Consider the following 21,433-nt stretch of genomic DNA (forward strand, 5'->3'; position numbering starts at 1 on the left):
CATCATGAATAAAGGAGTTTGTAAGTGGCATTTTTAGAATTTGTTTATAGCCACAAAATTGGCCTCTTATAAATTATTCTTAAGCAAAAGCCATGAAAGAATGAACAAAATAATTTGTTAGGATTTAATATTTACTATATCATATATATGGGAATAATTTTCACATTCATGTTGCTAATAATAAAAATGGCTCATATTAATGAATAACTTGTTGTTAGTCATTATGTTAACCAATCTCTGTTTTGTTTTTTAAATTAATCTTCAGAAAATGCCTTGAGATTGCCAACAGAATGGTTGAGAGTGTGGAGTTGAATCCTGGCTCCATGATTTACTAGCCAAGTGAACTCAGGCAAATGAGTTTCTGTGTGACTCAGTTTCCTCATCTTTAAAATGGGGATAATAACTGAACTTACATTGGGTTTGCTGACAGCATGTCATATAAAAATTGTAGCATGTTTGAAATTTACTCTAAGGGCTCTATTTATTAATTACTATATCATATATAAACCATAGTCATAGTGATACCTGTTCTCTAAACCAAGCCTTAGAAAGTTAAATGGCAAGTTTAAAGGAAGATGGTCCATAATAAATTCTCTGAGTAAGTATATAAATTAGTTCTGTCTCATTCAGGAACCTGTACATTTAGATCACTGTTATTCTATGAAGACAATATGTGATTCTCATCCTCTGCAAATGCCTTTTCTAATACCTCCCTGGCTTTCTCTTCCACACTGATCCCTTCAAAATGGAGAAAACCATTTCCTAGCAATCGGCAGAATTGTACCAGAACAACATCAGAGGCTTTGATGACAGAGGGCTTCCTTATAAGGATGACTCCACAGGGTAGTTACGCTCTGGTCTTCAAGTTCTGGTGTGAGCGGGTGTGTGAGTTTTCTTCCTGTGGTCACGCGTGCATGGCATATTGCATCAATAGGTTAACTTTGGGGGGGATTGTCTCTAACTAGTTTTCAAAGCTTCAGACTTAATTATAATTCCATTAGCCTTCTGTCTGTGTTAAGCCTCTTGGAGATCAAACAGAGATGGGAAGTCATCTCTGCTTTTCATTATAATAGTCATTATTATATGCACATTTGGATTGCAGCAGTATTACTGTGAAATTCAAAAAGCAGTTGCAGTTGCTACTGCTCAAACTAAATGTTTTCTACCTCAGGAAATATTTTGAAGTTGATGGTAAATTTGGTCCCAATTTGGTCACATTTCTCTTGACTTTGAGAACCCGATTGACCAAAGGACACTATGTTGGCATTTGGTAGGGACTCTATAGGAACAGCAGTTGCCAGAGCCGAGAGTTGGGAATATGTTTGGTATGTTCTAGGAACAGCAAGGAGCTGTGTTTGGCTATAGAGGAGGTGAGGTAAGAGGAATAAAGGGGTAGCATGTGAATAAAGTGATGAGCAGAGTAACAGATACACTCTATAGCCTATCATCTGTAGCTCACTAAACTTGGGAATTCAAGTGCTTATTGACTGCAGCTAGGTTCATGTGTTCTAGACATCTGGGCTTTTTGATAAACTAGTAACTAGATACAGAAAGCCCTCAGTTATTTTCAGTTGCTAATAGATCAGAGAATCATAGATCTATGGCATCTCTGCCCTGAATGGGCCAGAACTTCAGTATGAACAGAAACACATTTTCCCAAGATCATCCTATTTTCTGGGAGAAAGTTCTAGTTCCCTCCAAGGAGACATGAACTTTTAGACTAATTCATATCTCTTTGTTCATAGATTTCTTGCTTTAAATAATTTCTGACTTCTTCCAAGAGTGCCTTGGGGTAAGCAGTGTATAGATAAAGTGATGGTGGTGGTGGTACTTGTGGTGTGTGTATTGTGTGTGTGAATTCTCACCTTGCTTACTTGGAGTTAAGGGCTAAGGGTAATTCATTCTTCTCTCTTGAACACTAAGCATACAAGATCATAGAAGAAATTTATATATTACAAATTTACCAGTTTTTAAATTTTTACTTTGAATTAGGAAAAAAAATCTGTCCTTTAGCTGTTCTTTGAATGCTTGTTACCTTTACAAAGAGAGAATGTAAGTTCTGAGAGGCTAATCAAGAATTTATGTTGTCAAGTTTTAGTATCCCAAATTATTTAGAAATGAAAACTTACTTTGGTTATGTTCATGGTAATTTGCTAGTTTTGCACATTTTTCAGTTTGATTTTATGCATCCAATATCTCATTACACTCCAAAATACAGATGAATCCCACCAAACACATTCCAAGGAGGTATGTTTATGTGCTTCCCATAGAACAAATTAGAAACAGTGTTTCTTTCTGAAAAATGAAACAATATCTAAGATGCTTACCTATTTTACCATTACATTTATTACTAATATGGGGAATTTTAAATGGAAAGAATCTGTGTAGCAAATTATGAACTGAGTTTTTACTATTTATTTGAGCACATCATTTTATTTTAACTTTAATATAATCTTTAAGGTGACTTTTAATGCCCTTGATTTTAAAGAGGTTAAGTGTCTAGTCTGTGTACATGGCATGCATGTTAGCTGTATTGGAGAAGAGATTCAAAGGCACATCAGGCTAATTTCAGAATCCACATTGTTTGTGCTTCTTACATTTCTAGACATCTTGCTGAAATACTTTATCTGTCTAAAGAAATTTTTATGTTATCTAAGATTAAGACCAAGATGAAAAATGTACAACATCACTTACATGCTTGTTCTGCCTGTTAAAATCTCCAGGCTTCTTGGAGGCAGGAGAGCCTTGTTCAGTATTGTATCCCCAGCATCCAGCAAAAGGTTCAGCACTAAATGTTTATTAAATGAATGCCCTCTGGTACTAAGCAAATAATGAAGGTGATTATAACAGAAAGCATCTTATCATTCTACTCACAATGCATTAATAGGCTCAAGAAGTTTTCTAGAGCTTGGTTTTTAAATTATTGAAATTCACCATTTCACAGACCAGTTCAGAGTAGCTATGATAGGCTGTCCATCCAGACAGCATCCACAGTCAACATTGTTACTGATTTTGAATTTGATCAAGGTAACTGGCTTGCATTTGACCCACACTAATTTGTTTCATAAATGGAAACTTTGTTGGAATTAAGTATTTTAGCAATGATGCAGCAACTTCAATGTAGTATGTAACTGAATGATAGATAAGGCTGCTCATCTAATTAGGTGTAGTACTTTTGTAAGAAATTAAAGGAATGAAAATTGGAGATAAAATATTTCAAAGGTGGGGGGAAATTGAAAGAGTAATGTTACATCCAGGCTGTAGTAAAAGTGAGAATGTGGTTTTTACAGTTTTGGCAAAGACTTTCCTAATTGGAAGAGTGTGTGCATGTATGTTGTGGGAGACACGCACAGTGCACAGAAATAGGGCCAAGACAGTCAGCCAGGGAACATGCTGAAGGCCTTAGGTATCATGTTCAGGAATTTGAATTAATTTGCATAAGAGACCTGACGGCTTACACATAGGTGAGTGATGTGATTGGGTTTATGTTTTAAGAAGTACCCTTAAGTAGTATTTTGAAACCATGTTCAGGAGTTGGTGGGCAGTGAGAAAGGATGCTAGGTGAGAAGTAATGAGGACATTTGACCTGAAACCATGTGTTTATTTACATATTATTCTTTCAGCTCAATGACATCCTTGCCTTAAGGAAAGTAAACTGGGAAAGGAGTCAAAATGTTTAAAAATAGGACATCAGTATCGCATGATGGTGAAAGCATGAATTTTCCAGTCGGACTGATTGGGGTTAAAAAAAAAAAAAAGTCTCAGTTTGGGCCAGGTGTAGTGGTGCACACTTGTAATCCCATGGCTCCAGCCATGGGGAGGCTGAGGCAGGAGGATTGTGAACTCAAAGCCAGCCTCAGTAAAAGCAAGGCACTGAGCAACTCAGTGAGACCCTGTCTCTAGAGAAAATACAAAATAGGGTTGGGGATGTGGATCAGTGGTCAAGTGCCCCCAAGTTCAATCCCTAGTACAACAACAACAACAACAACAACAACAACTCAGTTTTGCTATTAGTGCAGGATATAGCTAAGGCAAATTTTGAGAAGCAGCAGAGCAGGGGGTCAGAGGGAGTCCTGAGGCCAGGGTGCCTCTGTTGGAGGCATCTCTGAGCTCTACCACTCACCGGCTACCTAGTGTGATACCTCTGCGTCTTAGTCTGGGAAATGAAGATGGTAGGGCTACCTACCTGCCGTGTCACTAGGTTGGTTAAGTAAGTTAAGAACAGAGTCGAATTCTTAGGAAGTGCTTGCTATCCATTGGCTGCTCTTAGTATTACTGAGCCTCTGCTTCTTTCAATGTAAAATGAGGATTGCCCCTTTCTTACGGGGTGTCATGACATGAGTCTGTCTAACACACAAAGGATGGTTACTGTCATTGACTGCATGTTAAAAGAAATAGCAGTTATTATTAAGTAATATTAAATGTTATATTTTTTAAAAGAAACGTATCCTTTGGGACTGACTATGCAGTAGGAAAGGGTATTTTCTCCTCCTTGGAGCCCCACACATAGTGACTCAGCCTCTGCCCGTGCTGGCAGTACTTGCAGTCCTTAAGTGCTCACTTGATTAATACTCAGTGTGGGGAGGGTTTGTGTCTGGATGCTCCTGTGAGTGGGTGAAGGATGGGAAAAGGGTACTAATCATTTGGTAGATTGATTACATTTTAGGTAAATAAGTCATTTTTCCATATTGATGTGATTGAGATTCTGAGTCCAAGCCAACTCATCTGCTTCCAATCTTCATACACTAGTTTAGTTTACCATCTGTTAATTTGCAACATACACTGATATACTTTTATTCAGTGCCCTGGTATTCTCAGACAATCCTATTGCCCTGTTGCTTACTGATTCCCTAGGTCTATATCAGAGCAATGATTAAGGATGATAGAACCCTAATTGGAAAATGCTGAACTCTTTGGTGGATTTATTAAAGATAAATTAACTTAAAAGTTTGAAAACTAGTGTTGTAACCCTGGGCTAGTTGTTTTACTTCTTGAGTCTACAGTTTTCTCATCTTTGAAATGATACAATTGTAATAAATGTCTCATATAGTTGCCATAAGCAGCAAACCAGCTGTAAAGTTCTGAAGTGTTTGTTTATAAAGTGCTTAGCACTATGCCTGGCATATAGGAAGAGCTCAATAAATATAAACTACTTTTAAAATTGTTACTCTTCCATTCAGAAAGCTATATGAACATTGCCTGTGTAGGAAAATGAGAGCATTGTATTGCTTAAATTCTTAAAACAGAGGCAATCTTTTCATATTGTTGTGCCATGCTTCCATTATCCTAATAAGCTAAAAAGATTTAGATCCTATGTTGGTTTCTAAATGCATGTATCTTTTAAAAGTCATTGAATGGCATATTTAAGATTGGTTCATTTCAATATATATACATTTTACTTAAAATAAAAAGAGCCATAAGTAAATATAAGCCCTAGTTAATGACATGGATGCTGAAATGTTTAGGGGAAATGTTTCTCTCTGTAACTGATTTTGAAATATATGAGAAATGAGATTTTTTTGAAGGATAGACATAGCAAATATATAGTAAAATATTAATTGTTGAATCCAGATGGCAAGTTTATGGTTATTCACTACATAATTATTTTTATGTATGATAAACTTTATAATACAATATTTAAGGAAATGGGAAGCAAACATTTATTTAGTTTTGATTGTGTATGAAAAGCAATGCTAGATTCTAGAAGATAAACACTACTGCTTTAAGGAACTCATAGTCCTGTTGGGAGATATAAGACTTTTGAATACTTGGCAATACTTTTGAAAACTAAAAGGCAATAATCCAGGTAAATTATGAAGGCTCGAATTTTTCATTCTGTGGCTCAGAGTTCCTGGGAGACGGGAACTAGTACCAAAGGTCAGCCAGTTCTCTTATGTAAAAAGCTTGATCCACTGAATGAGAAAATTGACAAACCACACGTGTTAATGATTATTAAAATACAAATTTTCATCTATAGATTCACAGTAGGTTTTTGTCATTCTGCACCTTCTTCATCAACAGGGTAAACATAGGCAATCATTTGAGTTCTGCAATATTTTGGTTTTAGAAAGAGGGCTTCATTCCCAAGCAGGTTAGAAGCCACTGATGCAAACAAAAGTCCTCTCAGTTCAGAAGAAAGAGCTCTTCAGCTTGCTAGGGTCTGGCCAGGCTTCAAGAAGGAGATGGAATTTGAGCTCAGTGTTGGGGAATGGGTAGAATTTGAATAGGTCAAAAAGGGATGGAATGCATTCTAAATGAGGGAACAATAGGAACAAAGGTAGGATAGTTTGGGAGACTGTGAGGAGACCAGTTTCGCTGGAGAAGAAATTGATAGTAGATAAGGTTGGGAGGATCAGCTCCAGCCAAACAGTGGAGGACCCTGAACACTAGGCTAAGGAATTTGGACTTTGTGGTGGAGTAGAGAAGCTAGTGAATGTTTTTGAGGAAGGGACCTGTATGATAAAAGGGTTTAAGATTAATCTGGCATCAATTTCAAGGATAGATTTGATTGGGGGAGAGATGGGCTACAGGATGGTGGCTTGTGCAATCTGTACAGAGATTATGTGATAGTTCAGGCAGCTAGTGAGACAAGAATGAGAGTCACTAAAAATAGGAAAGTAGAGTTGCAAAAGACACATCAAAGGTGCACTCCATCTTTACCATTAATTATCGCTTCTACAGACAATGTCAGCTAGTCTAGCTCTCCACATAAGTCACTGTTAAATGTCACTACTACACTTCCTGTGAATACCAGATTTTGGAATTGACTAACATTCAGTGTTGGTCTTGTATACCCTTAAGTTCAAGTTTAGTCAAAATGTGTTAATTTGATTTTCAGAAGGTCATACAGTTATGCCCTTTTGAAGAGCTTGTTTTTTTTCTACCCTCTTCTAATACTTAAAGTCATCTTTTTTTTTTTTTTAACATTTAGAGGGATGACAGGCCAAACATAGACACCTCATTTTCTTTTTTTAAGAGAGAGAGGAGAGAGAGAGAGAGGGAGAGAGAGAGAGAGAGAGAGAGAGAGAGAGAATTTTTTTTTAATATTTATTTTTTAGTATTTGGTGGACACAACATCTTTGTTGGTATGTGGTGCTGAGGATCAAACCCGGGTCGTACGCATGCCAGGCGAGCGCGCTACCACTTGAGCCATATCCCCAGCCCACACCTAATTTTCTAAATGGGAATTAACTAAAAATAAAACATCTAGTTCATGGATTTATATATTTTTCAATGAGGAAATAGTTCAATGACTACTGATAGTAATTAATTCAATCATGTGTTTTTAAAGCATGGCATCATAAAAAAATGTAGACATTTAGAAATGTGATTTTCCACTCTCCTGTTTTATGGAACAGTTTTATTCTTTCTCTTTCCATATGCCTTTAGTGCTATTGTCCCTTTTGGATCATTTGACAAAGATTTTAAAAGCATACATTTTCATTTCTGCCTTATGGTTTAAGAAAGAGAGTCTTTAAATCTGTGAGTTATATTGTCATTGGATCTAAACCATGACATTGGATGGTTGTGTTTTTCTTTAGTGATCTCAACAGCATAATCATGTGCAGAGTTGCTTTATGAAGGGCTCTTTTGAGGCATATTTGCAGTAATATTCAATATTTGCCTTTGGTTAGTCATGCTCCATGAATTATTATTAAATCTATGATAGTTTATTTCTCTTTTTACTGATTGAGGCAGAGTCTTCTCTAAACATACAAATGAATATTGATTGATATTATTTTATGCTAATGTGTCTTCTCTAAAAAGCACTTTGTTTTTTTTTTTTTAAAGTATGTTACATGTGTTCTGTCAATGAGACACTTTGCAAGAACTTGCACATAAGTTCACCCACCGAATGATAATTTGGGAGGAACAAATCTCATGTTTCGGGAGTATTTTTAATTGCTCCTGTAATCGTCTAATGGAATGAAATTTGTTGTAATCAGTTTTTTACACATTTTTTTTACCTTTAACCATTTTTTTTACCTTTAACCATTTCTACAATAAATACTGTATTCCAATTGCAAGGCAGGCATTATATCTAGAGAGATATAATAATGTAAAATGGTGTAACTCCTACCATGAAAAATATTTATTATGCATTAAAATGAGTAAAACTATGAAAGACAAAATGAGGTAGAATCAGATAAAAAGGAGACACAAACACAAACTTAGAAGTTCAAGGGGGAAAAGTCATACCTGAGAAATAGGTCAAGGAAGACTTCTTGGAACACTTGGAATTTTGGTTGAAATTTCAAGTATATGACTTAGTCATGATGAAACTAGATAGACTAATATCATGGGGTAAAGCACTAGCAAAATGGAAGCAAGGAGGAAGCTTTAAACATGTTATTTGGCCAGTTTGGCTTAAATGTCTGCGTAGGGATGCGTGGAGCTTTATTTGTGGAATGGGGATTAGCGTATCATAAAAAAGTTAGGACAATTAGATAGGACAGTGTATTTTTAAATACTTTCATATTCTTGTAGATTACTAGCTTTTAGGCAAATATAAACTATGTGAGGGGAATGGGAAGTTAACAAAGAGGGGCTTTAATACATGATTAGGGAATAGAAACTTAATTCAGGAGAAAATGGAGAGCCTGCCAAAGACATCAGAGCAGGGGTGCCAGGCAAACCTAGGCTGTAAAAAGATAAAAATCTGCCTGAAGTAGGGAAAAATGGAAGCTGGAAAGCCAACCTGTGAACTTTTTTTTTTTTAAGAGGTAGATGGTAATTGGGATAGTGGCTCTGAAATCACAACAACAGTTGTGAAAGATTAGAGAGGTAGAATTTATAGACTTGATGTGTTTGTCACTTTACCATCACTATAACAAATTCCTAGGATAATCAACTTAAAAAGAAAAGAGGTCTATTTTAGCTCATAGGTTTGGAGGTCACAGTCCATAGTTTTGGTTGGTCCTGTTGCTTTTGAGCCTGTGACAAAAGCAGCACAGTATGGCAAGGAGTGTGTGGCAGAGCCAAATTATTCACCTCACTGTAGGAACAGAAGAAGAAGAAGAAGAAGGGGCAAGGTCCCTTTAAGGACAGAACCCCAGGACCCAAAGACTGTCCACTAAGCTCCTCCTCTTAAAGGTTCCAAGACTTTCCAGTAGCACCACACCTTCAGAGAATACTTAAGATCCAAATTGAGGAAAGAAGAAGCAGGAGAAATCGGGATGGAAGGGAGACTTTTCATCTATGTGACTGAGAACATTAAGCAAAAGAGAGATGAATACTATGGAGGGATATTTTATGTTGTGGTAGATATTTGATATTGTATAATTGGGATGTAATGATTGGACGGTCCCTGCATGTGTGGGGAGTGGGGGGATGTGCACACAGGTAAAGACTTAGAAGTTGTCTACATGACGGTCATTTAAATAAATAAAAAAAACTATAGTAAGAAAGAAATTATTGTGAAAGAAAATTCAGACAGGTATAGAGGAGGTGAAATTATAGAACCGTGAAATAAGCAAAAGAAACAACTCTGGAGATAAAGAAATCTGTTTGGAGAAAGAGGGAACTAATGCTGTATCAACCAATGAGACAATAGGCAAGGAGTAGAGCCCATTCTTCAGAATAATGAAGAAAAATCAAGACTTAGGAATGTTTGTATTGGGCAATTATTAAAATAATAGCTGTAAAAGGCATGATACAAAGGAATAAAGATAGAGGGCACATGCTAAGGATTCGAAAGTAAATTTTCAGGAAATTTGGCTATGAAAAATAAGTGTCATGGATAAGAGAGAACCCAAAAGTAGGGAAGTGTTGGAGGTAACTCTGTGATAGAGCACTTGTCTGCTCTGCTGGAGACCCTGGATTTGATCCATGGCACCATAAATAAGTAATAATAGGAGAGACCTGTCTTTAGAAAAATGGGAAGCAACCTATTCATATGGAGTTATTGAGAATACCAAGAACCCAGATAATGGAATAGCATTGTAAAGAAGATATGGAAGAGAGAGCAAGAAAAAGAAAAGTGTAGATATTAAGCCCTGCTAAAGGAAAGGACACTTCCACTGAAATTACTGAGAAAAACTGGGAAATGTTGTGGGAACATGACAGATTTAATTCAGTTTCAGCATTCTTTACAAAATATTTGGTGAGAACATATGCTAAGAGAGTGGAGTATGGTTCAGGAGCCTGAGGGAAGTGGGAGAGACTCCATGGAGACCATCCCCAACAGTTGACAAGAGATGGAAAAGAGGGAATGTCAAGCAACAAAATGATTCAAGGGAGTGAAGAAAGATGGGATTTATGTGCACTCTGTCAGCATGCTCATCATGACCCATTCTACCTTGCTTCTCCATCCGGAACAGCAGCTGAAGGGCAAACAGTGAAAGATTCCCCATCCTGGGATTAGAGTTTCCAAATAATCTAATTTGATGGTTGAGAAAATGGCATTCTCTGGTGGGGCTAGACATCACTGGCTCTGGGTTCCAGTCTGAGCAAGTGAGACTAGTGATGCCAGAGTGGAGAATGGAGAGGGCTTTGGAAAGATGGAATATTCTAGTGAACAATAAGAGTCTGTCTGGTGAAAGTAAGCCAATGCAGGAAGTGAAAGGTGGAATTTCTTGGAGGTACTAAATTTGTAGGCAGTGATACAGCTGAGCCATTTAATAACCAAAATTGGATGAAGGTAAGTCTCAGAGATGCAGGAGGAGTAGTGGGATGGTGAACTGAGGTTTTGAAGCCGCTGGCATTATGGTAGGAAGCAAAATTGAGAGGAACGCTGAGTTTGTGTCAAGCAAAGACATTGAAGAAAAGTCACGAGAAGAGCTTGGATACAGGCTGGGGAGGATCTGCTGGTCATGTTGGCCAGTGCCTTTCCTGTGTGTATCTAGACAACTTGTTCAAACCACAGCTGGCTCTCAGTCCAGCAGACAGGGCTACCCCTTGGGGATCAACTTGCTTTAACTGCTCTCTTAATTTATTGTGAGAAATATATCTAATCTAATGGACCTTGTCTCCTCTGATTGGCCTGTCATCTCCTTGGAGATTTATTTACATGACTGTAATATTCAAAGTACAACCAGAAGTTGCTGGATGGACATGGGATCATGGTGGAATGGCTTAATTGGATGGTCTTGATTGTTATGTCATCACGCTATGATGGATAATTCTTCACTTAAATTTATGGTGAAGGAAGACAGGTTCCTCATTTTCAGAGGCCAGCTTACCCTAAAGTGTGATAGAAAGAGATGATTACATCTTTCCCCGGAATTCTTGATCCCAGCTCTTTAGTATATTATCCTCATCTTCCTTCAGAAAGAGCATACACTGGCTTTTCTGATGAAGGTATCAGTTTTCTTAATGTAATCACAATTTAGTCCTGCTTTCTTGAATTATCCCCAGGTTACCTTGATTTGATTTTAGCTATCCTGAGGCATTGCCTTATGCTTGATCTTAGAAAAGTCACTTCACTTTAGATTCTTCTCATTTACTTTTCAAAGAATAAGCTTAACTTTAATGTGACGCTTATGAGATTTTGACCCAATTAGCTATACCTTAAAAATTGCTTTCTGGGGTAGGGATATAGCTCCATAATAAGGTGCTTGCCTGGCATGTGCAAGACCCAGGGTGCAATTCCAAGTACTGTTTAAAAAAAAATAGGAAAACAAAGAAAAAAAACCAAAATGCTTTGATTTTTCAAAATTAAATAATTAGAGATGATATAATAATAGTAGAGGGACTGACTATAAAAAGCATGGACTCTGGACCTAGTGTAGTACTAAATGATTTATAGTAATTTATCTTTTATAGTTTTTATTGGTATATTTATAAATATGATAGTGGAATTCATTGTGACATCCATATATGCAAATAATCTAATTTGATTAATATCATTCCCTACCTCTCCTCTTCCCACTCCATAACCATTTTTTAAATTAGTGCATTATAATTATAGATAAAAGTGGGATTCTTTGTGGTATATTTGTACATGCACATAGCATATGGGTCAATTCTATTTCCAAGTTCTTCCCTTTTCCTCCTTTTCTAGCTCCCTCTCAATTCCTTTCCTCTATTCTACTGGTTTCCTTGTATTTTCATTTATCTTTATTTAATTCTCTCATGAATATATTGTAATCCATATCCAATCCCCGAAAACAGGTGAGGAAGCTGAGGAGCACATAAGATTAGTAATTTATTCCATATTTACACCATTGGTGGCAAAGCTAGACTGAAATTCAATTGATAATTCCAAAGCTGGTACTTTCAACTCTTTATTCAGTATTACTACCTGGTATTACTCTCCAGCAGAAAAGAAAAGGGCATCCAGCCCAAAAGAAGAACAACACTACTAGGACTCTTTGTGTTAATGGTGATAATGAATATAGGTTCAGCTCCTACTTGATTCTAGGTACTTTAGATAGATTTTTAGGAATCCTTATTGCATTCTTGTAATGAAGATAAAAGGCTTTTAATTTTGCACACAAGGTAATTAAACTCAAAGAATCAAATGTGTTTTAATAAGTCTTAGAGCATTTAATTGCATTCTCTGACTCTTAACACCAAAGCTTGAAGCATTGATTGAAAGTTGGAACTCTGGATGGGTGATACTCTGGAGAGTTTCCATGCATAACTCAAGCCTGGAGTATGGGGCCAGTTAAAGGAGTCTGGGGGACCACGGAGATTAAAGGGACAAAGAGGAGGAATTTCTGAAGTTTGTAAAGGATGAGTATGAGTAGGTCCTTAAATAGATCAGATGGAAGATTGGAAACTTGAGGAAAAAAACAGACATATTTGAATGTGGGCAAACGAGAACAAAAAAATTCAGTCTCTTTTCTAATAGTCTGATAGTAAATGACAAAAAAGTGTCAGGGAGGTAATACTGGATATTTAGAGGAGCATAGATCACTCACAGATTTTGCTTTTCAAACAGGTAGCTTAGATGGGATAGCTATTCCCAGCTGTTACACTACCTTAAGTATCTAAAACTTAAAAAACTTCATGATGTGATGTTTTTAAGTTCAAAATCTTGGAGAGGTGGTCCTTTATGTCATCTGTAGCCTACTGGTAAATGTGCTCATACTAGTGGGGATGAAATGGGTAACCTTTTGTTTGCTAGATTATTTTTGTCCTTATAATTCTACTCTACATAGGTATATAGTTGGCAACAACAAAGCCAGCATAGTCTCTGTTCTTTCTGACTTTCCCTTGGACACTATTTTACATCCCAATAAATCAGTAGTCTTTTTAGCATCTGGTCCCTGGCGATCAAAGTATTCAATTACAGGACCTGATACAATCATGAAAATCCTGGTAGTTCCTTTAAGTACATCCTCTTCCCTTCAACAGTGAACCTTTTTAAAAATTGGATTCATTGGGAGTCTTTATTTCTCAGTGTATAGATGGGTATATTTGAACAAAGGCAAAAAGCAATGAACTTGGATCCTAAAAGAAAACCTATCATCTTCCCTTCCTTTCTATTCTTTTTGCCTAGTTTTAATGGATTTCAAGTATAACAATGTGCCTCTTGGGAGTGACAGTTACATTTGATTAAACTAATCACATGGAGAAGAGCTGGTGTAGGTTTTAGGGGTACAGGGATTGATGTTATAGGCAAGCTTTTACAAAGCAATTGTGTAGTCTAATCAATAGAATCATAGACCGTAGATTTTGCAGACTTAGAAAGTAATTTGGAATAACACTCTACACAGTACAAGAATTCCCTTTTTCTCTTTTCCCGACACTTGGGCATGAAACTTCTGCTTCAGATCTTCCAGCAAGTTTACTACACTGCAAGCTCTGAGAATCTTGGAGGGCAGGCAGGGAGTGCTGGGATTTCATTTTCCATTCTACCACAGTGTGTGACACTGTGACTCAGCTGCCTTGCTCTTGTAGAGTGGCTCTAACAATGGGAAGTGCCATTTATTATCATTATCCAAGCTTTGTTTGTGGTCCTTGGAGTAAAATCACATTGAAAATTAATATTTTTTTTGTCTCTTCTTCTGTGGCTTTGGGCATTTTCCTACCCTCTCTGGTTTCAATTTTTGCATGTAAAACAAGAAAACAATACCTGACCAGGGAGTTTATGAATGAATTCTGAGATCTACGTATAGAGTTGTCTTGAAGAATTAATGTCTATAAAGACTGACACAGAGTAGGCACTATATATGACCTGCTTCCATCACACCTTATTCTAATCTTTTGCTAAGCTTTTGGGGTTTGATTCTGAGTTCAGAATCCCAGTAGTTATCTGTCCAGCACAGAGTAATATAGAACTATGGTTTTCATGTGTACAAAGCATTACATGTGTTCTTTTATAAGTGGGATAAGGTGTGATTAGGACAATTGGGGAGGTCTCTTTGAAACTGCACTAGTTGTGAAATACTGGCGTTCCTAAAGCCCTGGCAGTATAGTGGTTCTGAAGAGCAAGATCATTAGGTTGCTGGTGGCATGGAGAAAGAAGGGAAATACAGGCTTATGTCAGAATTTGTTAATATCAATTAAGACTTCTAACCCAAAACAACTGGCAGAAAAGCAAAAACTTCAGTTACAACTTCAGTTTCACTGTTGTGTGGTCTACATGAAAACAATCAGGCCCAGTGATTTCATTAGTCTCGCTGTTTTTTTTTCCCCCAACCTTGTTTAGAACCCATCTAAATAATTAATTTCTTTGAAAGTGACTATCTGATACATCTATTTATAATGCTTATTTGAAAACTACTCATTATGCTTTTGTAAAATACTAGGAGTGGAATGAATCTGTCTTCTACTTGGTATTTCTTAGAGCTCGGCCATGTTGGAAGAAGGAAGAGCTACATTTCTCTGTCATCTTCTCAGTTTTTAGAATATGTTCACTTTGTGAGCAAAGCCTCCCTGATTATTTTCTTGTTGAAGTTTTCAATTCAGGAAGCATACCAGGAATTTTTAGGTTGCCTTTAAAAATTAGTGTCCCGTTTCTGAAAAACCTATTAATGGGGAACGAGTAACTTCCACAAAGTAGGGTAGGCAAGTTCCAAAGATGGCCTTTGATCCAGAAGTTTCCAGGAAAAACAAATAATCATAGCTCCTCCTTTGAAAACTAGGGAGGAAAAAGGTAGATGTTCTGAGATGGTCTGGCTCATTTGGTGGAGTACAATAATTCAATTAATCTATCAGGGGAGAGGATTACTTTGGAGACTCTATAGCATAAATTTCCTGCTTTACCAAAAGGAACTTTATCAAAGATCATTTGTATATAATTAATCCATAAACTGTCTCCTATCCTTCATTCTATTTTGAGGTGGAAAACTTCATTTGTTCTTCATAGTGTGTTGTTTCTGGGACTAAGTATATATAAAATTTTGATGAATTGGCAGTTTTATCTGACTTGGTGATAGTTCTCAATTTAATGGATTACTGTCTTTGATTCCTGCTACATAATGTGATAAAGCATGTGTGTGCACCTGTGTGGTATGTATGTACATACCTTCCCTGAAGTGTCTTGAAATCTTGCTGGTGTTTAGACAGCAAATTATTTCCCCCAGCTTCAATTCATTTTGTTTTATCTTTTTGACTGGCCAAATAATAAAGATTTTTCCATAAATGCCAGGAAATATTCCCTATCACATTTGAAAGGTATTATTTATTAATATTATTTAGTAAATATATAAGAGAACAATGAGTTTACTTGTAAAGTGTTGCTTTTAAAAGGTAACTTGTAATAATAGGTTGCTTTCTTTTTTAAATTTTTAATTGTAGATGGACACAATACCTTTATTTTATTTACTTATTTTTATGAAATTCTGAGGAGCAAACCTAGTACCTCATGCATGCTAGGCAAGCACTGTTCCACTAAACTACAATATCAGCCTGTAGATTGCTTTATTAGGGGAAAAGACATGATTTTTTTTAGAAGAGATTCTATCAAGAATATTAACCTGATTTATATTCCAATGGGAAAGGTGAATTTCTTGCCATTATTTGAATGTTGTACCACGCCTTTACAAACAACTATTAATTGGATATATGACGTATGTTTATTTTTGTAGTTAAAACAGAGCCAATGAGCAGCAGCGAAATAGCTTCAACAACAGCAGACGGGTCTTTAGACAATTTCTCAGGTTCAGGTAAGGAACATGTATTAGATTTTCACACTAATATTTAATATTATTCTAATGTATTTATATAGATGCCTGTGTACATATGTATAAATATACATATAAATTATAGCTTTGCTCAGAATCACATATGACCAAATTTGGATATTTTTATTCAGTGTGATGAACTGTTTCTCCATTTAGATCTTGTTTGTATCCTTTCTCCCATCATGTGAATTTGGGCTGGCAGAATCTGACCTTTACTTCTTGAATAGACTTGCCCATCATCCTTTTAAATAGTTATCATGTAAATAATATAGCTAAGTTAAATAGACTCTGTGAAACAGTATTAAATTCTTAAGTCATATTTTATCTCTTTCCCATTAATAGAATCTGTCTCTGCTAAAGGAAATGGCCAAGTTTTATATCTGTCATGACAAGATTACTGACAAGAAGGTAGTGTAGTGATGAAATAACTGTGAGATACTATTTGCCAAGTTATCCAGCTTACACTATTTCATTTAAGTTCTTTATATCAAAAATATTTTTAAAAATTTCAACCCTTCTCATAATATCTGCTATATTTATAAGACCTCTCAGTCAGAAATGCTGTACTTTCATGAATTTGTGACTGATTTAATCTAGCTCTCAGGGTTACATATTTAATATACATCACAACTAAAGGGGATTATATAGAGAGATAAAATTAAATATAAATGTACACTTCATCAATACTAATGATACCAGGTAAGAAACAATAAAGAAATAAGAAAGCATAATATTAAATCCATTTGTTCTTTTGGAAAACATTTTTTGGATTTTGACTTAAGCCAGACAGTGTGCTCAGACCTATTATGAATGCATAGATGTATGGAAATGGTCTTAGTTCAGGGCATGATGGAGTGAACAAATGACCAAACCTTCATAGAGCTGTTTGGTAATGTCAGAGGGAAGACTGGGAAGCCCTAAGAACAGGAAGAGACCCAGTGGAGACCAGGCTGGGACGGGCTGGTTAGGGAAGGTGTCCAGAATAGGTGGCTTCACTCTATTAAAAAAAAAATGAGTAGGAAGAAAGCACATGTAGAACTAGAGATGGGGATGTTGGACAGATGGGCCCCTCTATGGGCAGGGAGCACAGTACATAGTGCGGGCAGCTTGGGAAAACTAATGGTTCAGCATTCTTAGTTTGTCTATGAACAGCAAGGATGTGCTGCAGAGGGAGGCCAGAGTCTGAAGAGGCTTATATGCCCTCCACAGAGTTTGTTTCATCCTAAGTGCAATGGGAAGCATCACAGGAAGAGATTTCATGCTTATATTCATAATCCAGAGCCATGATTGTTGGGCAGGATGGTTTTGGGATACTTAACTGGAGAGGCCAATTAGAGGATTTTTTTTTTTATTAACTTGGGCAAGAAATATTGAAGACAACATAAGTGTTGTCCCTAAGTATGGGAAGGATGGATTCAGTGTATTTATGAAGTGAGATTCATAGTCATTAGTGATGAATGGACATGGGAGGTGAGTGTGGCTGAGAGAGAGGAGCTAGGAAATAGGAGAAAAATTGACAAAGAAAAATGGTGACCTCAGTTTTGGGCATGTTGAATATGAGATATCATCTACCTGAAGATGTCAAGTGGGATTGGAGCCCAGGAAAGATTTGAAAAGGGAATTTTGAAACTATACTGGAGATTAAAGTTAGCAGGCAATAATAGGGTTCAGAAAGAACCCAGGGAAAACACACATACACACTCATATATGAAAGAGTTGGGTAGAGGATCAAATGGAAACAGGAGTGATTGGGGAAGAAGAGAAAGCATTGAATAGAAGTGAAGGAAGGGAAGAATGTCAAGGAAGCACTGTCTACATGACAGATTCATATGCAGCTTTTCTAAATGACATGAGAAAAGGTTAACTCTAAAGTAAAAAGCAGGTTACATGAGAATAACATGTATAGACTTATCAGTTAAGTTTCAAAAGAAAGGCATTTATGTGTATAGATGTGTGCCTCTGTGTATGGGTACAAAAATTAACGGTGACACTCTCTGGGTGGAAGAATAAAATTTGAATTTCATTCTTTGTGATTTTGTTTTTTTTTTCCCTAAATATCTTTTTTTTTAAACAATGCAGTGTGTGACATTTGTATTTTTCAAAAGTAACAATTTTTAAGTACAAGTTAAACATATGCTACAAAGAGATAATTGATTTTTGAAGGTATATGCAGATAATAGTATTGCATCACTGTTTCTCCCAATTTTGATAATGTGCTATGGTAAAGGGATTCCTTGTTTAAAGAAATAAAAACTGAAATATTTATGAGGACAGGAAAATCATTCGGGTAACTCTCATATGTGCTGACGTAGGTAGGGAGATATTGGTTGTTCATATGCTCCCAAGGCTCTGCAGGAAATGCCATTTGAAGTTCACTAATGGTAATGTGACTGTATTATTTACTTTGATAGATGATCTGGAGACATTCCCTTTGCTGTAGGTTATTCTAGTCCCAGGAAATTAAAATTAATCTGGATTTCTGGATTATTATTTAAAATATTAAAGGAGTTTTAGGCCACACACACACACACCAACACACACACACACACACACACACACACACACACACACTTACATATTTATTCATTCATTTCTGGGAAACTCCCCCCAAATGTGAGATTTACGTGTGTATATATTCACATAAACACAGTGTATTGAGTATAAAGCTTATATAATATAATGGTAGAGAATTTGGATGAAGGCTATCTGGGAAGTTTTCATATTATTCTTGTAACTTCTCTACAAGACTCAAATTAGGACAAAGTCGAAACAAATTAAAAGCACCAGTGGATGTAGCCTATGGCAGTTTTTGTGGAGGGGGTGGGGCTTTACTTTTCCTTTCCCCAACTCGATCACACATCCCGTTTTACACATCCCATTTCTGCATGCCCAACCGAGTTCCTAGTGTGTAGCAGGTGGTCATCAAGGTTGCTGAGTGGGTGGGTGACTGGGAGAACAAGGTGAGGAAGAAAAAGAGATCTTTCAAGCACATGGTGGTGAAAAGTCAGTTTTGGTAAAGAAAGGGATGACGTTAAGAAGGTCAGGGAGGCTTTATGCTACAGACACAGAATTTATAGGTAATCAATGAAGGAAAGTCCCGGATGGGACAGCAATAGCTTCAACCCAAAACAGAGGTGGGTCAGCTTAGGAAAGGAAAACTCCTTTACTGTGGAAGATGAAGTGGAAGGTAATGCAGAAGAATTTGAAGTGGAAGAGGGGCAATGTGCTGAGAGAACTCCTGTCTGGTTGCTCTAAAAGTCTACAGTCTGTAGTTAGTTCTCCAAACTTCCCTTCCTTTTCCTTCTTACTACTTTTCAAATTACGTTTTAGTATCTGCCTTCCTGCTAAGCTATAGCCTTATGAGAATAAAGATTCTGTATGGGTCTTTTCCAACCTGATCATAGAAAACGCTCAGTAAATGTCTGCTAAGCAGATGAATGAATTGGCCAATGTGCTTATGGCTTGAGACCATGGAATGGAGAAAAAAAAGGGTCTGCATGATATATGAACTTAATTACTGAAGTAGGAGACTGGACAGAAGACCTAGAAAGACTGAGAAAAGTGTTGAATGTACAACCCAGGGTAATGTTGGGGCTCATCTGGAGATGCAGCCAAATACTAAAGGTCTAGGAGGTGGATCATTCATGCAAGTGGGAAAGAGCTCTCAGGAACCTCAGAGAAAGAGTGTTTCTGCAGGAGAGCAGGAAACCAATGCTTTGAAGAAGCAATAAAGATACGTTTTCCAGGGTCTTTATGATACCTAGAATCTGGGATAAAGTACACCTTCTACTTGGAAAAGATATACAGGAGAATCAAGGGCTTAGGAAACCAGCCTAGAGGGAGGTGGAGGGATAGTTTGGGCAAAATCTAGAAAGGGTCTTGCTTTCCACAGATGGATTATCTGTGTCAAACACAGGGTTAAGAATCAGGTGGGGAGTTGGGTCAAGGAACAGGAAGCACAGAGATCATGGAGGTGTCTATTCTTGTACAGTCTTTCACATTTTTTCTCCCTGCTTTCCTCCTTCCTTCCTTTTCTTCTAATGAGAAAAAAAAAATACAAAAATCAAGGAATGTTAGGATGGCTGTGAATAGGGCTTTGGATTTATAAAAGAAAGAAATCTCTAAACCTCTAACTCCAAAATGATCTTTACCTCTGCAGTAACCATTCCTACTTTCTTGTCCATGATGGCTTAAAAATTTGTGTGCACCCAAAAATGCCCATCCCAACTGCTCTTTTGTCTTTAGAAATAAGACATAAAAAAAAATGGAGCCACTCTGATATTGGGGATAGTAACCCCGCCTCTGGCTGTTAAGGAATTATATTATTTCCAAAGCACTAAGGAGGCCTCAAGGGTTCCTGAGTCCCTCGTGTATCCCGGTGTGGGGAGACTGGTTGGTTTTCTAGGCGTGTGGCTGACTTAAAAATTATAAAGTGGTTTATCATGTTTTTAAAGCATAATGATGTTTTGCTCATTCTTTACCAACAGAAAGCAATATGGGGATGATTTAAATTTTAAGAATCACAGGGATTGAAAATAATGTGCATACTCTAATATCTTTGCATGTCACTTTTGCCATTTTCCCAAAGTCTAAATGTGTCATTAAGTGGATAGGATGCTAGTCAATGATATTGATTACACAAAGTTGATGTCCAGTGATGTTAGAAAAAGGAAAACAGAAACAAGAATACTTCTGGAAGAGGAAAAAAATATGAATGATATATACAGTTGTAAGATTTTGTAAGTTGTGTCATAAAAAGACACAACTCTGTGGGTCCTAATCATTAAGTCAGCAGTTCTTTGTCAAATACCTGCTATATGTGGGAATATAGCAGTGAGATGGTGGACAGGTCCCAGCTTTCATGGAGCTCGTATTCCTACGGAAGAGCCAGATAATATGTAGATGAGTGGTGAGTCTTGCCTGCCTAACTCAGCCTGTGAAAAGTGCTATGAAGAAAATGAAAACTCATCAAACAATATAGTGGAAGGGTGGATGGAGAACTCTTAGAGAGGAGATCTCCAAGGAGGAGGTATCAGAACAGAGATTTTGGTGAAGTGAGGGAGGTCGTAGGGAGTTGAAGGTAAGGAGGGTTGTAACAGATCTGATTCATGTTGTGAAGGAGATCACTGTTTGTTACATGGAAAAGGCATTGTGGGGTGAAGGATGGAAAAGGCCAGGTGGAAATAGGAAGACGGATATTTCCCTAGCCTGAAAAATGATGTCTGTGTTAGCTCATGCTAGCTGTATTAGCTCCTAGAAGAGCTGCTAGAGGTAGGATTAAATGTTCCAGGATTTTGTTAGGGGAAAGAAGTAGAGGAGAAAGGGAAGAAAGGCAGGTTAGGTTAATTGGCAGTCTCATG

At 37.0% G+C, this 21,433-nt stretch overlaps 1 protein-coding gene across 9 annotated transcripts in view; it reads left to right on the forward strand.

Moving 5' to 3' along the window:
• Eya1 (EYA transcriptional coactivator and phosphatase 1) overlaps positions 1-21,433 on the forward strand; it is a 312,871-nt gene that overhangs the window by 173,879 nt on the left and 117,559 nt on the right. For all 9 annotated transcript variants that reach the window (XM_078017035.1, XM_040293957.2, XM_005335818.5 and 6 more), the window contains one exon: positions 15,978-16,055. In XM_078017035.1, the coding sequence (XP_077873161.1) occupies positions 15,978-16,055 (78 nt within the window). The remainder of the gene's footprint in view (positions 1-15,977; positions 16,056-21,433) is intronic.

This window comes from Ictidomys tridecemlineatus, chromosome 7, assembly GCF_052094955.1.
Source record: "Ictidomys tridecemlineatus isolate mIctTri1 chromosome 7, mIctTri1.hap1, whole genome shotgun sequence".
NCBI lineage: Eukaryota > Metazoa > Chordata > Mammalia > Rodentia > Sciuridae > Ictidomys > Ictidomys tridecemlineatus.